The sequence below is a fragment of the Daphnia pulicaria genome, chromosome 2 (genome assembly GCF_021234035.1).
Source record: "Daphnia pulicaria isolate SC F1-1A chromosome 2, SC_F0-13Bv2, whole genome shotgun sequence".
In the NCBI taxonomy this organism is placed as follows: Eukaryota; Metazoa; Arthropoda; class Branchiopoda; order Diplostraca; family Daphniidae; genus Daphnia; species Daphnia pulicaria.
In genome coordinates this window covers 6,032,182-6,047,143 of record NC_060914.1, presented here as the reverse complement: position 1 = coordinate 6,047,143, position 14,962 = coordinate 6,032,182, and the positions used below count along the sequence as shown (strand labels likewise).

At 38.0% G+C, this 14,962-nt stretch overlaps 3 protein-coding genes across 6 annotated transcripts; 2 read left to right on the top strand and 1 right to left on the bottom strand.

The window, feature by feature from the left end:
* The first annotated feature begins 988 nt into the window (after window positions 1-988).
* Window positions 989-1,774, top strand: LOC124327664. The gene is made up of 4 exons (XM_046786658.1): window positions 989-1,000; window positions 1,057-1,222; window positions 1,286-1,410; window positions 1,478-1,774. Exons 1-4 carry the CDS (start codon window positions 989-991, stop codon window positions 1,772-1,774), a joined length of 600 nt encoding a protein of 199 aa, XP_046642614.1.
* Window positions 1,775-7,421: 5,647 nt separating this feature from the next.
* LOC124327452 (copper transport protein ctr6-like) lies at window positions 7,422-8,520 on the top strand. Of its 3 annotated transcripts, none has more exons than XM_046786382.1 (4): window positions 7,422-7,533; window positions 7,677-7,802; window positions 7,936-8,006; window positions 8,081-8,520. In XM_046786382.1, the coding sequence occupies exons 2-4, from the start codon at window positions 7,721-7,723 to the stop codon at window positions 8,420-8,422; spliced, it is 495 nt and encodes a 164-aa protein (XP_046642338.1). In that variant the 5' UTR covers window positions 7,422-7,533; window positions 7,677-7,720; the 3' UTR covers window positions 8,423-8,520. The 3 variants fall into 3 exon arrangements, with proteins under 3 accessions (XP_046642338.1, XP_046642337.1, XP_046642336.1); XM_046786381.1 differs by having other exon boundaries at window positions 7,921-8,006; XM_046786380.1 differs by having other exon boundaries at window positions 7,867-8,006.
* LOC124327451 (AP-3 complex subunit mu-1-like) lies at window positions 8,446-11,347 on the bottom strand. 2 transcript variants are annotated; one of them, XM_046786379.1, is made up of 10 exons: window positions 11,025-11,345; window positions 10,791-10,908; window positions 10,600-10,712; window positions 10,337-10,458; window positions 10,136-10,263; window positions 10,041-10,067; window positions 9,947-9,974; window positions 9,601-9,883; window positions 9,332-9,541; window positions 8,446-8,676 (listed from the first exon to the last, which is right to left on the bottom strand). In XM_046786379.1, the coding sequence occupies exons 1-10, from the start codon at window positions 11,136-11,138 to the stop codon at window positions 8,542-8,544; spliced, it is 1,278 nt and encodes a 425-aa protein (XP_046642335.1). In that variant the 5' UTR covers window positions 11,139-11,345; the 3' UTR covers window positions 8,446-8,541. The 2 variants fall into 2 exon arrangements, with proteins under 2 accessions (XP_046642335.1, XP_046642334.1); XM_046786378.1 differs by lacking the exon at window positions 9,947-9,974 and having other exon boundaries at window positions 9,601-9,914; window positions 11,025-11,347.
* Window positions 11,348-14,962: the final 3,615 nt, after the last annotated feature.

Here is a 14,962-nt window from a genome sequence, read left to right as displayed (position 1 = left end):
TCGTGCGATGGCAGGCTCCATGATACCAAAGAGATTCACTGAAATCTCGCCAGTTACAGAAGGGTCCGTTAACATACGTTTGTCGGAAATTTTATTTACATAAATAAAATTAAAGGTGTCCCTATAAAATGGTAATATAAATGGGACGGGTTCCCAAAACACAAGAGCCCAGATTTTACACGAGTAATCGTGCATGTAATCGCCTATCACAAAAAATGGATACATGCTGATTCAATTAGCTTATGACTAAATATAATTTCGATTCATAGAACAAAGACTGAGAATATTTGTGAATAATGAAACGAAGAAAGGCGTTGTCAATTATATCAATTTTTTTTCAAAAATGTAAAGGGGACGGTACAAAATCAGCAAATAAAGAATGGCGGGAATATGAACTAACACCAAGAAACAGTTTGAAACATCACTCTTGCAGTATAGCAGCGTGTTTTGATTTTGTGCGTTGATAATTCTGTTTATTTTACTGTAGTGAAAATGTTTAATTGCCCTTCGTGTAAAAAATTTGTTGCAGTGAAGTCCATAAAGGATATTAAGATTTATTTAGGCCATCATAAGCAGTATGGAGAACTAGACTTTCCCATTCGTTGTTGTGAACCATATTGCCAAGCTACATGCGACTACATTTACAATTACGATAGGCACTTCGAAAAATTCAATTCCTTTAATACAGAGGGTGGGGACGTTGTTATGTCTGAAAGTGAAGAAATTGATGACCTTGGTTTGCACGATAATGACAATTTTCAGGCGGAAAACGAAATCATAAACAATAGACCTAATAACCACCCCTCATTGAAAGACAAAATGATTGCAACAAGAATGGCCGTGCAGGGAGCGGTAACAAACATGGTGATAGATTTAAGAGGGAGAGGAAACGTCCCATTCAATGTAACAAAGCCGCCGGGCTTTCTTACAAAATGGATGCAAGGTTGACGCATCTGTATTTTGGAACAAATATCCTCGTCTTAAGGACATGCCTGAAGCCGTAATATTTCTACTATGCATGTGTATTATTTATGCATAAAATATTGTTTATTGCAGGTAAGAGACGATTTTTTTCGTTTAAAAGGGAGTGCTTTGGAAACTTTTGCTTCAAATTGGCGGAAAGCAGAATGTAAAATAATAGAATTTTGTAAACAGAAATTTACGAAGAGTTTAGCCGTCTTTGATATCTTAAGGAAGGCAGAGGAAGCTGAAGAAAACTTTGGTTTGTGTTTCAATGTATCCTGTCATAATTCAGTTTAAATTAATAAACTATTTTATCATTTAGATATTCCTGGACGCATGAAATGTGTCTTAAAGTTGACACTGCATGCAGCAGCCAATACGCAACCGTCCCAAAACAAAAAAGGATCAACTGCTGACGGATGGAATCTTCTGTACCAGTCATTCAATGTAAGTTACATCATTAAGTACATTTTTAATGTTTGTTTCCCAGTCTAACGATTTCTAATAACTATAGGAAATTCTTCTTCCGGAGGAGGCTGCAAATCGTGCTAGCGACATGGAGTTGCTTGGTGTCTTGGACATAAATGGGGAATATTACATCAAGATCGACAATTCGGCTGTAGCTCTTACTGAAACTAAATCTTTTGAACAATCAGTGGGTTATTTGCTAATGTACTATCACATCCTAGACATCAATTATCCCTCAAAATTGAAATTTGTTTATGGATTTCTTGAAACTATGTTTGAAATTGTCCTCTCAATGAATCCATCCAAAAAAATTAAAGATTTGTGTTCCTTTGTTTTCAATTGAAGTATATGTACTTTTGTCTAAAATAAAGTGACATATCATATAATAAAGGTGGGCCTGAACGTCGCGGGCCTGAATGACTGGGCCTGAATGTCACCTTATAGCTGTTGAAAGTATAGAATATTTTTTTTATCTATTAAAACGAATAAATAGAGATTCGGATTGCATTTTGGCTATAGATACATATAAATGCTGAGAAACAGCATCTGATACATCTAGGTATGATAAATCTATAGCAAAATCTAGAGAACAGAAGAGGATGCAGAGTATTAGATTTTTACCAAATTAGAGATAAATGCATTAGCTGCAAAGTAATGTATTCAACTTTAAAGTTAATTCATTTATTTATGTAAATAAAATTTTTTAAGAATTTGAGAAATATGCAAATAAGAGGAGGGATAACAAGGCCATGGCTTCCAGCATAGCCTGGGGTTCTTTCGGTGCCGTTTGGTTAAAAACAAAAAGAAAACAAATGTGTTTGGTTGGGGAGAATCATTTTTGTTTCGAAAAAAAATTCTAAACATCGTGTGTCGGAGGAGGTGACAAACAAGTCTTGTTTAGATATAGCAAAACATTAGTTTCCTTTTAGAACACAGCGTTTCTTAGAGAGTGTCTTCTCCATTTTCTGCCCGCCAGCTCGTGCAAAATTCTTCTCTTGGGCCGTCACGTAACGTGGTGGTCTTTACGTCCGTAACTTTGTCGTTATTTATTTAAAGTGTATGTGTTAATTTGTGTGTGTGTGTATCCTTTATTGTTAGAGCCCATGACGGGATCTCCTTTCTAGATAAACCTTGATTTCTGTCGAGACGCGTGGTTTGGCAGCCATCGTGTGCGTCTCTCGTCCAGATTTCCTGATTTTGCCTTTGTTATTCATGTTTACTGGCAGGCAACCAGTAGACTGGTTTACGAAAAAATCGGATCGATTTGCCGACATTTCCTTATGTGTTTTCCGTTCCGTAACTCGCGAGGTGCGGCAACATAATGGATCAGAAAAAAAACAATAAACAGTGTCCAAATATGGGAGTGGGAGGCGTGCGTGAATGAAAAAGAAAAAGAAGCTGTTGGCGTCCTCTGCATTTGGTATGAAGTAGAGCGCAACAGAAAACCTTAACTGGAGCGATAACTCCGTCGAAGATGGAAACATACGTCCCCCTTAATCTATTGTCACAAATCCTGCTCCCATTTCAAAAATGAAATGGTGTTTCTACTGTGATGTTGAAAAAGGAGAGAATCAAATAATTATCTAAATATTTTCTCTTTTTGCAGTGCCGGTAACCCCGGTACCAAGACCACGTCAAAAACGAAAATCCGGTGTCTTGTAACATGCATGATATATTGCGACAAAGAATTGCTGTAAATGAAACTATCCTCCTCCGTTGAGTTTTTGCTTGCATTATATTATACTAAAGAACAGATAGAAACATGCAGCGTAAAAAAATTACGAGCAAGCAACTTTTAAAAACGACGAACAAGGAGACAAATGTTTTCCTGTCTTACAGGAATCAAACCGTCGATAGGCACCATGTACTATGTATGGTTGCTGAAGTATTAAAATTGGAACTTTATCTAGCAAAAAGGGAAAAGGGGGACATTTTTTCAAAGGTTAATTTCACCAAAGCTTTTGAAAGTGTTATCACTTTCTATATCTATTTATTTCCAAATGTTTTTATAGGGGCTGCACATGCACAAGGAAAGTCCCCTTTGCAATGCCCAACCCCTTGTCTAAAATGGTCATCTTAGGGACATGTATTCGGGTAGGCTTATGCCAAGTATCCGAGCGTCCGGTTGAACAGTATCTCATCAGCGCCGTACTTCCAGTATTCGAAGGTATATGCTGTATTATGACCGGCCCACCATGCCTGTTGAAAGAAGGTTCGTTTCCAGTAAAAATCCAGTGTTCTCGCCAAATATAACAACCGCTGAGTTTCCTTCCGTGACTAGTTCGCCGTCCAAACGAAACCAAAAGCATTATTCGGAAAGTGCGGCCGGACGAAGTACCTCCTCGATCCACGCAGTAATCGAGGGGGACGTTTCATTCCTCAAGGATCGCGTTCCTTTACGGTGGTAGATGCTTTGAAAGAGTGTCATCAATGCACAAGACGCTGAATCAATGGTTCTTACTACATTTTCCATACCGTCGGGACTCCACCAATACACCCGTTTACCAATGGGCATCTGCCACGCAGGAGATGACTACGGAAGCCGCCTTGCAGAATATGCCGCCAGGGCACATCCAGAATATTTCTCGATGTATCGAGGTTCTAGCAGACTACATACGAAGAACATGCTTACGACTATTTTTGCCGAGTACGAGTGTAAACGACAGAGTTATAGGGAGAAATTTACATGTTTCCCTCTCTTTCCATATAATTTCGCCAGATTTTTAGTTCTTAGCCTTTGGCGAGAGGAGGGGGAAAGAACCACTATCCAGACTTGTCCAGATCTCACCCCCTACTACAGGTTGCCAGTTTATGTTACTCCTCCAGCTATTTAACTCACGAATCTTTGTCGATCCTCAAAAAGATCGTAAGCTTTCGTTCGTCTCTCGGTTTCCTCGTAGGGATTGTCAGCCTTATTTCGTTTATTCCTCATCTCTTCAATTTACTGTTGGTTTTCCCGTCCTGAAAAGGTGGTCAGCTATTTCTTGTGTAAAAAAAAAAAAATTATCTGATACCCAGTTTTCAGTCAGCCGACTAATTTATTGTTTAATTGTTTATGATGCAGGGACGTTCGTTTGTCACCTACGTAAGGCGCCGCCGCCGTCACGATTCCGCGAAAATATAATAGCCACAAGAGGAAGGTGCATGATCACCTGATCCGAAGTTACGCTCGTGTCACCCAGCCCTTAAAGCGGCAGTGAGACCAAACGATAAAGTTGGCAGCCACGAAGAATAATGGTTGGCAGAACGACCAAGCGGATCCCCAGGAAGCTGTTAAAGGACCGTCGAGTGAGGAAGCGACCTATCTTACCTCCCCAGCGCATCCATCTATCTCATTTTCGCCCGCCGCCCAATCCAAAACAGTGATCATTCCTGCCTCCATCTATACCACGGCCAGAATCTAAGCCGAAGCAAATAAAGTATCCGCCAACTCCTCCTGGATACCCTGAGTCGGAAATAGATGATTTTTGCGATTAAAGATTGTTAGGTCTTTGTTGAAGTTAACGCTTCTGAAGAAGAAGAGCCTCCGATTTCTGTTCCAGTTGTTCTGGACAGACATAGCGTCGTCCACATCCACCACATCCGTAAGAAAGGACTGGCGCTGTTCGCAATGCAGGAATAGCTGCTCTTCCTTCCGAAACCAAACGACCGCATCGTAAGGAACAAGAATATTTTTTGAAACAATTTCAACCCAAGAGAAGCGGCAGACCCAGCAATCCCGGCAAGCCAGGACTGGCCGGTTCGCATACGATGGCTGTGTCCATCGAAAACTTGATAGTGGCAAAACGATTATTTGCCTTGAGACTCTCAATGAACCCTCGAGATGGGATGAACCGATATAATCGAAAACCTCCTCCAAGGCCCGAATACGGGTAGCAGTGTTTCCCCTAGATAATAACTAGGGTGAACCACCACCAACTCACCAAATCACCCGAATCCAAAGTTCACCCGAGCTATCTGCGAGTTTCCACTGCACGGCACGATTAATGACGTCCTTTCCTTTTTTTACTTTGCCAACAAGTTGCCCAATTTTCGGACTAGCTAGCCGTCGATGCTCGAGTTTGAATTTACATGGGAATGGACTATGAGGAGGCATTCACTGCTTTCAGAACGCTACTGCCTGCAGATTTTTGTTAGATCGTTGAATTTTAGTCTTTGTAGCTAACCATAGGGTAAGGTAATTGTATTTAGCAACACAAGAGTATACTTCCGAGTCGTAGCTAAACCCAAGGAAGACTGGCCCTCTCGCTTCGGCCCGCTGCTTCCTAAGGTGTGAGTCGCGTGACATCTGGCGGTCGAATACACAAGGATCCAACAACACAACATTTAAGATTTTGCGTTTTACGACCCAAGGCGCCCTGTGCGATGCATCAAGCTCCATTTGTTTTGGAAGGACTATACCTTCTTTTGAATTGGTGACGGATCACAAACCATTAGTGCCTCTTCTGAACAGCTTAGTTGTGGATAAGTTGGGCAATCCCGGACTCCTAAGTTTGTGCTTAATGATGCTACAGTGTTCATTTGTTGCTCGTTGGCTGCAAACCGCAATCACTTAGTTATTTTGTAAACGTCCCTACCGTGTTTACAAAAAAATATCGCCATTTCCTGCCCCATGGTAAGAATGGAAAGAAGAGACGAAGGAAGAAACTAAGAGGAGACAAAGGGGTGCGCGGGGTTCTCTTTCCTCGGGGCAGGATTTTGTCTTTGAAAACAAAATGCCTTTTACTTAAAAATTAATAATAAATAAACTACAATGACCATTGAGGGGAAATAAATCTTAAAAAGTTACCTGATAACTAAGGAATATAGTTATCTAATTAAGAATAGCAATTGAAGACGACTGAAATGGGAAACATTTAACTAAGAATGACACCGGCGAAACTCCGTAAGCCGCCATGCAAGAGCTGGCAAGAGTTCGTGTCCAAACGTTTTTTTACGCTTAAATAAAACCGGCAACTTCGGACGTTAGCCAACTCTATTCCAGGCTTAGACTTTATTTGTTGCTGTTGTTGGAAATAAAAATACAATTAAATTATTTGAAATATTGTATTTAAAACATTACTACTTAAAAAAGTGAAATGTGTTGCTTCAAATGACTTCGAGAATTATCTTCCGTGATAATTATAAAATATTTTCCTATAAATGAACTTACCTTTTATTAAGTAGATTTACCATCATACCTGTCTAAGTATTAAAAATAAATGTTTCAAATCCCGTTACATGTAAATTTGCCGTAAGAGCTCTTGAAACCGGGAGAAACGACGGTGGCGCCGTAGTGGCCTGCCTCAGCATACGCTTCAGTTTGACTGGCCAAATCATGGTGTATTAGTATGGTGGGGGAACTTATGGTTGGAATCGGCTATCTCGAATGAAGCCAGTTCCTGGACAAGAGGCGGAGCTTAGTGCAAAAGTAAAAATTCTTAACAGCAAATTGCAGGGCTGGTCGCACCTTCTCTGGTGCCCTCTATGAACCAAGATACTAATTTATTTTGTAAATTCGTCTGAAAAATAGTATATATTTTTAAAATTTACGATAGTTATCATCTGGTAGCCACAGTGATTAGAGTCCTGGTCTGCAACTCTAAAGGGTAAAGGTTCGGTTCCCATTTATCACTTTTTTTTTAATATTTTTTTCTATTAATTTTAAAATAATTAAAGCTGGAAAAATAATACTGAATTACTTAATTACTGACTCTTTTTTTACGATTTTATAGCTTTATAAGTACACAAGCAATGTGCAATCGGACTTAGAAAATTTTCAAACCGTTTATAGCTCATAGTTCACCCAATTGTCCACCAGGTAGCGCTGATCAGGTGCGACCACTGGCTTCAGCCGAGATAGCCGATTCCAACCATAAGTTCCCCCACCAATCCACCATACTAATACACCATGGCAAAATCCCTATCCCGTGGCTCCACCATTCATCTCTTCCACCATGATTATACCATGGTCCTTACCATGACACAACCAAGCAGACGAACTTACTTCGTGTATAATAAATAATATGTTAGCTACTTACCTAGCTCATTCCGTCATTCGGCTGCGTTCGTTGTGCCTATGGCTGTGCACTGTGCAGGGTCCAGCTCCAGCCCCAATTTTTGGTTTGTTTTTTATTAAGTCGTCTGTATTTTTCTCATGTGTATTCTGTAATCTGTACTCTGTAGGCTCTTTTTAGCCCTGTATTGTTTGTGTAGCAACTGATTAAAAATTTTAAGTCAAATTTCATATTGCTTGTTTCCAATAGTCGAAATTCTGCAATCTTCGTGAGCACGTATCAAATATAGCAAGATGCTAATGTATCAGTTCTTTTGGTTTGGTGATGAAATTGAGGATTTTATATTCAAAGGTGTCAACATCTCAGGATGGAAAGGTTGTTTTTATTCTATACACAGCTTATATTTCTGTGAAGTTATTGCTAATTCCATTTTCATCAGGTATGCTTATTACATGTATAGCAACAGCTCTATTGGCCTTTCTATTTTTCACAGTAACGTTTTGTAAAGAAATGTTCCATTCCAGCATTGATGCCCAACATCAAGGCCAAGCATTTGTGAGAGATGCACAAATTTTGCAAGTATTTAAATGCACTTCCACTAATATACCCAAACTTCATTGTTACTAATGATCACTACAATTTTAAATTTATAGATTTGGACATCTTCATGGAAAATGCATGTCTTTCAATCCATTGCAAGCTTCATTCAAATCACTTTGGGCTACTTTGTTATGTTGATAGTTATGAGTTTCAATGTTTACTTGATGATGGCAGTTATTATAGGAAGTACATCTGGGTTTTTTTTATTAAACCCATTGCTTCTGAAGAAACGTAGCATCTTGAATCCCCCACACATACTTGTTAAGTGTCAAGCAGAAGAATGTGGTTCATTAATTGATGGAGAGCAAGTCGAGACCCAAAGAGTTGGAAATTCCATAGACAACAGTAAAGCAAGTAATCAACTTATTGTTTCAGCCAGTATTAAACCCAGTTGAATTTCATTAACATATCAAGTTAATTCAATTGAATATAAGTAACATTTATTCCTGTGTAAGCAATACAATCAATATGGTTATAATGTACCATGGCTAGACATTTTCTTGTGATTATTATATTACATTCGAATCTGAAAATTGCCTGCTTTGGTGAGATATTTTACTCCTTTAAACGGTTTATAGTTTTCTCCGAACATGTCCAAACGATGAACTTTTAGACCAGAAATGGCTATTTGAGTTAACGTAAATTGGACCTGTATCGCAATTAATGGATGAAACGTAAAGTTATTGCATTGAAATTTGAAAACTAGTAATTAACAAAATGTCACGTTCTGAATGAATAAATAGTTATGAATTAAAAAAAGGTTTACTATCGGACGTTAATCGACAAATTAATTAAGAACAAATTGAAGTATTCATGATACACTAAATTTAAATTATTACTTCCAATTTAGAAAGGACAAAATAAAATCTCTTATATAAAAATTAAAATTCCTATTCAGTTTTTATCCAGGCGAAAAACAAGAGCAAGAGAAGTTTAAATTCACGATATTTTTTTAAGGCGATATTTTTATAAGATTTCGTTGCAAGCCTTTAGATTTCAAATCTTTAGTTTTATCTATCTGATGAATGATGGAAATAGCTCTTCGCATTGCTGCATTCTGACTGAAACGAGATAATTTAAGCATGTTTCGCAAATCGGAATTTCTCGTAGGGAAAAAGGGTTGAGAGATCCCAAGATCCATCAAAAAGATTATGTATAAAAGATGTGTCACCCTTCTGATCTAATTGATATAGCCATTGCTTATGAACGGGTGAATTTGATGGAAGTAAAATTATTACACGAAATCGTCGTAAACTCGTAATCTTTTACGCTAGGTATGGAATGAAGATAAATAATGAACTTACATTGACCGAGGGCGTAGACTGCAATATCACTGCACCGCTTTGAATGTGAATTTGCCCTCTCATGTTTGGCAATTTTGTAGGGTCAATCTTACCTACATCCCATAACAAAATTTTCGTAACGGGATCAAAAGTTGCACGACCTTGATTAACTGTTACAGTGCAGTTCAGAATAAATTTGGGCATTGGAATGCTCAATTGTAGGTTTTCCACCTATTTAAATAATAATAAGTAAGCAAGATTGAAATATACACACATTTTTAAGACCGTACCACTCGCCCCATAGTCTGACGTGGACCAACAGTGATTTCGATTTTCCCTGTTTGCGATTGGCTATTTTCTTTTGGTAGGAAAAAATTATGCCTTATGTAAATGGGAATGGCAACTGCACTTTGGCAGCCGACATGGTAGGTCATTAAACAGAAACTCCCATCAGGTGGAACGAAAGACAAAATTCGCTCGTTTTCCCATCGTTTTAGACGCACGCATGGATGGAAACTGACATCATCCATAAGGCGAGGGTTTATGAAACTCAGAGTTAAATCGGGAGTTCCACTATGTTGTTTTAAATTTATTAGGTTTATGACTACAATAATAAGAGCAAAAATTTAATGTTACCTTAGGCGGACACAGCATTCGATCTTACCTAAATAATTTGAGAGTAATGGCAATATTCATCATTTAGTTTCTAAATCCCTAATAAATTCAATACCTGCTATTTCAGCAAACACAGTTGAACCTGTATATTTGAAGAGAAAAGAAAAGTTAATTTTTATTTTGGTAACTTCATAAGAAAAATTTACTTACCTGTTTTATCAATTATAGCATCAACCTCTTCTATAATATCAAAGTATGCCTCATTATTTGTATACTTTACATCTGCTCTTCTCCAAGGGACATTTGACAGCTGTCCAGATGGGAGAACCGAACTCACACTTGTCAAAAATTTTAAAATCTGGTTAGAACTTAGAATTCCAATATACTATTTGTTCAAATAATATTACATACTTTGATTTCCCAGTAACAGTATTAATCAAATTTCCAATGATATTAGGAGGTTTAATAAGTTCTTGTAAAATATTTGGCTCTGTGGCCAATGGATATCCATTGTCAAGAACTTCATCCAATAACTAATAATAACGAAATAAAATCTAAGAAATATTTCTTCTCTACAACATGAAACTCTGAGCATTATTCAACTCTATAATAATTTTTGTTATTCAAGAGTTACTTATTTCTTGATGGAGGCAAAAATTTGTTATTAAAATTACCTCATACACAACCACATAATGTTCCTTGATGTTCGATTCATTACATTCAGTGAAGTATTTCTCAAGAATGTCAACAACAGTATGTAGAAATTCGATTACAAATAGTGGTGGAACTTCATGAAAAAAATGGCAAAAATAAGCTTATAAAGTAACTTGTAAATATTAGTAATTAATATAAAATAAAATTCCACCTTCAGACATACAAACCGCAACAAAATATAAACCATTGCGGTATATGCTAATAAGATAGTGGTGCGGTGTTGCTATGACACATGGCACATCTTCATGGCCTTTGTTATCCTTTACCACCTACATTTTGAAACAGTGAAAAATCTTTAAGCTAATTTGTGATTAAGAAGAATCAATCAATGTTTTACTTAAGGAGAGAAAATCTAATAGTGCCAGCAAATGTTTTAAATACTAACTTGTCTTTGAGCTTCAAAAAAGTAATCCATGACTGTACGTGGGATTATGCTTCTCCAATGTTTTTCCATAAAAACATCACCGGAATGATTGATGACAAAAAGTGAGTGAATCATTATTTTATAGAAAAATTAATCGAGGACCTAACTTTTTATAACTGAACAATTACCACCACTAGACACTGTAGACAGTCATACATACACATGCAAAGCGCAAAGCAGAAAATTTGACAGTAGAGACGAAGACGATAGAGAAAACTGAGAAACTCACTGACGGAAACGGAGTGCGACAGCGACACTTCCTAGTGCCGTGCACACTAGACTTTTCTTCCATGTTCTTCTCTATCAACGCCATCTGGTACAAGAAGTAAGTAGTGGAGTCCACACATTTTGACAGAAGCAAATTTTTCTTGAACTTTGTCCTTTTTTAAGAATTACTTCTAATCACTAGTTTATCACTGTTCAAAACAGTATCCGTACGATTTTTTTCGTATCGTCGGCCGAATCGTACTGTATTCTTCAAAACCCTTCTGGCAAATATTTAAATTAAAAACTGATTTTATGGTTTTTTAGTAATCTGTTCATTTTCTTTAATTTAGCAACTTTCATTAAAAAATCGGGTTAGTTTTTCCTCTGGTTCTTCTTTAAAACTAAAAAATATTATTTTTTCCCCTGGGGCCGTCCATAAATGACGTCACGCGCCAGAGGGGGGAGGGGGGGGCATGATTCTGTGATGGTCTGTGATGGCAGGGGAGGGGGGAGATTCTTAAAGTGTGATGTCACAAACGCAAAATTTAAAAAAAAATGAAATCGAAAAAAATTCTGCGATTTTTTCACTTAAATGATCTCCTGATCTATAGTTTTTTTTTTACTTAAATGATGCGAAGGGGTGTCAAAATTCAAGATAAAATGCTTTTCTTTAATTAATTATAGCCTAAAATTTCAGGGGGTTTAGCGATTTGTGACGTCATTTTGATGGGGGGAGATACATTTTTTGTGACAGTCTGTGACAGAAGGGGAGGGTGGAGTTGAAAAAACTGGAAAAACCCGTGACGTCATTTATGACGACCCCCGAATAAAAAAAATTAGGTTACTTTTCATCAGATTACAGATTCTGAAAGATAAAAAATTTTAAAATGAAAAAAGTGTTAATAGAAATCATCATGGTAGAAGAGCTGAAGAGGGGATGGTATGTTCAGTAATAGATTAGTTGGGTCTTCAGTCCGGTTCGGCCGCTCGGAAGTTCTCGATGAAGGGAGACATTTTTAGATCGATGGGGAGGCTGTTCCAAATCCGGGGCGCTGCGTAAGGGAAACGATTCCCATACGCCCCCGATAGCGTCACCGGAACCTCCAAATCACGTGAGATCTCACTATAATTCCTGAGGCGACGATTAACAGACCTTGGGGATACAAGTTTACATAGATACGATGGGGCAGTACCATTGACACACTGATAGGCCAAGACAGCAATCTTGTACATCACACGCTGACGAATCGGGAGCCAATGAAGACTTTTCCGCTTGCTCGTAATGTGCTCACGCTTCCTAGTCTGAGTTACCAGACGGACAGCTGAATTCTGCACTAGTTGTAATTTGTCAAGAAGGTAATCCGGAAGGCCATAGAGCAGAGAGTTTCCGTAGTCAAGATGGGGGATGACGAGGGCACAAACAATCTGGTTACAGGCGGCTGCGTCCAGAAATTTTCGAATGCGCGAAATGCAACGAAGATGATAGTACGCATTTCGGCAAGCGGTGTTCACACGGGAGCTCCATGTTCAAATGGGAGTCGACAATCACGCCCAAAATAGATAAGAAAGATATAGAAGATAGAAATAAAATCGATACATAAAGAAAGACTGAGGTGGGATGAAGAATGAGAGAGCGGTATGTTTTATGAGACTATTGGTGGCTTGGCCAGCCGGCGAGACTTCTTGATGAATCTGATCATGCTAGCCCAAAGGGGATCAGATTGACTGATGGCGGACAGTGTAGGCGAGTCCAAATCGTTGGAGCTAGAATGAAATCCGTCCATTGTGAGTTGAAGATCGGACAGGAGAAAAGGAAATGTTGGACCGATTAAATGGCAGCTCCACATGATCAAATTGGGTGCTGGATGAATTTCATACGATGTTGATGGCAGTTTAGGCGAGCCCACACAGCACACCTCCCTCCTGGGATCCTCCGAAAAGGCTCTTAGCCTCCCAAAGATTACGATAGTAGAGGCAGGAGGTACTGGGGAAGGTTGCGGGAATGTTAGTATATATTACTTCTGCGTGTGGGTTTTTTTCTTTCGACTTCTCCAAAGAAGATATTCAGGAGATCTTCAGGACTGCTGATCTATTTGCAACAAACTCTTTTTAAAAAAGGCGGATCATAATGACCTAGCTTTAGAATATTTCCAGTTACATTAAAATAAGCTAGTAGTTGAAATCATGTATACATAATACAAAAAGAAATATAATAAGCAAATTTACTAAAATTTTTTAAAATGAGAGTTGAAAAATGCATTTTTATCAATAAACCGAAAACATTAAACCGTGCCATTTATACGTAACGCAAAAAAAGCTACAGTGTAGGCAAGAATAAAACGACTGCACATGTTTTCTTCCCACACTTTAACTAAATTTTAATTTGCCGAAAAATCTCTGTTGAATTAGTTGCAGTCGTAATGTCTGCAATGTTACACACCCTTAAAAAATGTCTATCTCGTTAACCAGTTAATATATCAATGCGTCAATAAAGATTACATTACTCGTGTGTCAAGCATGAGTACATAACTAATCAACTTACAAATCAAACGTAAATAATGAAGAATATAATTACGTCAAAATATGTTAAGTTCTACAGAACAACAACGGTGTAGTGGTTAGCAAGCTCGATTGCGATACGAAAGAGTGCAGGTTCGATCCCGGGAAGCGACGAATCTTTTATCGAGTCTTTTGTCTTATGGGGAGCTTCTAAGATGTACTGAGGAACTTCTAAGATGTACAGAGGAAGCTACCAGGCAGCTGTCAGGTGACCAAAAAGAAGGTTTTAAGAGAAATCTAGGGACTCAATAGGAAAGACTGGGGAGAAAACTAAGAGGATCTAAGGAGGTCCCAAGGAACCAAATGTGCTGTGTGGGAGAGTGTTGACCTGTCAGAATCTGGATCGTAAGATGGCTGATGTCCATGTTGTGTAGGGCATGAGCAGCGAATATGTCGGGTAAAAATAATCTGGTGATAGCTCCTGCTGGATTTATTGTGATGTTCCTGGAACATTACCTCATTCAGCCATAATTCTAAAAATACTAATGCGTATACAGATTCATATGAATTAGATTTAGAATAATAAGTGATGAAATAATTTAACAGCAAATTTGATGATTGATCAAATGTTTTTTTTTATTAGAGGGAAAAATGCATTCATTTTCTTCTCTGCACTACTACTACTGTATATTGCTTCTTATTTCAGAAATAATATCCCCTGCGGAAGAAAAAAATCTTTTAAGAAGGAACAGGGTATTACAGGTAGCAGGGATTACAAAAAAAAGGAAACGACATCAATGAAAGTAAGTAAACAACCGGTCCTTTTTTGTTGATACTCAAAATAAAGGGGATCAGAATTCCGGGGCAGGTATGGTTTAGTTAAATATTCATTAATGTTTACGATGATGCTGCATGTTGTTGTGGAGGAATCACCAGTCCTTTGAGTCCTCTGCAATCTTTTAAACACGAGGAAAGTGCAGTTCCAGCGCGTGCTGACAAGCTGGAATTTGGGTTGAAGCCAATCGCGCATTAAGTTGGAAAAGTTAAGTTGGAAGAAAATAGTGCATTTTGATGGAAATATGTTAAGATATTTCTACATTTCATAGGAATTTATATTAAAAAATATATACCCTACAGGGTATATATTATTTAATTATTTCTACAAAGCGCACATAAATAACCGCTCTAGAAGA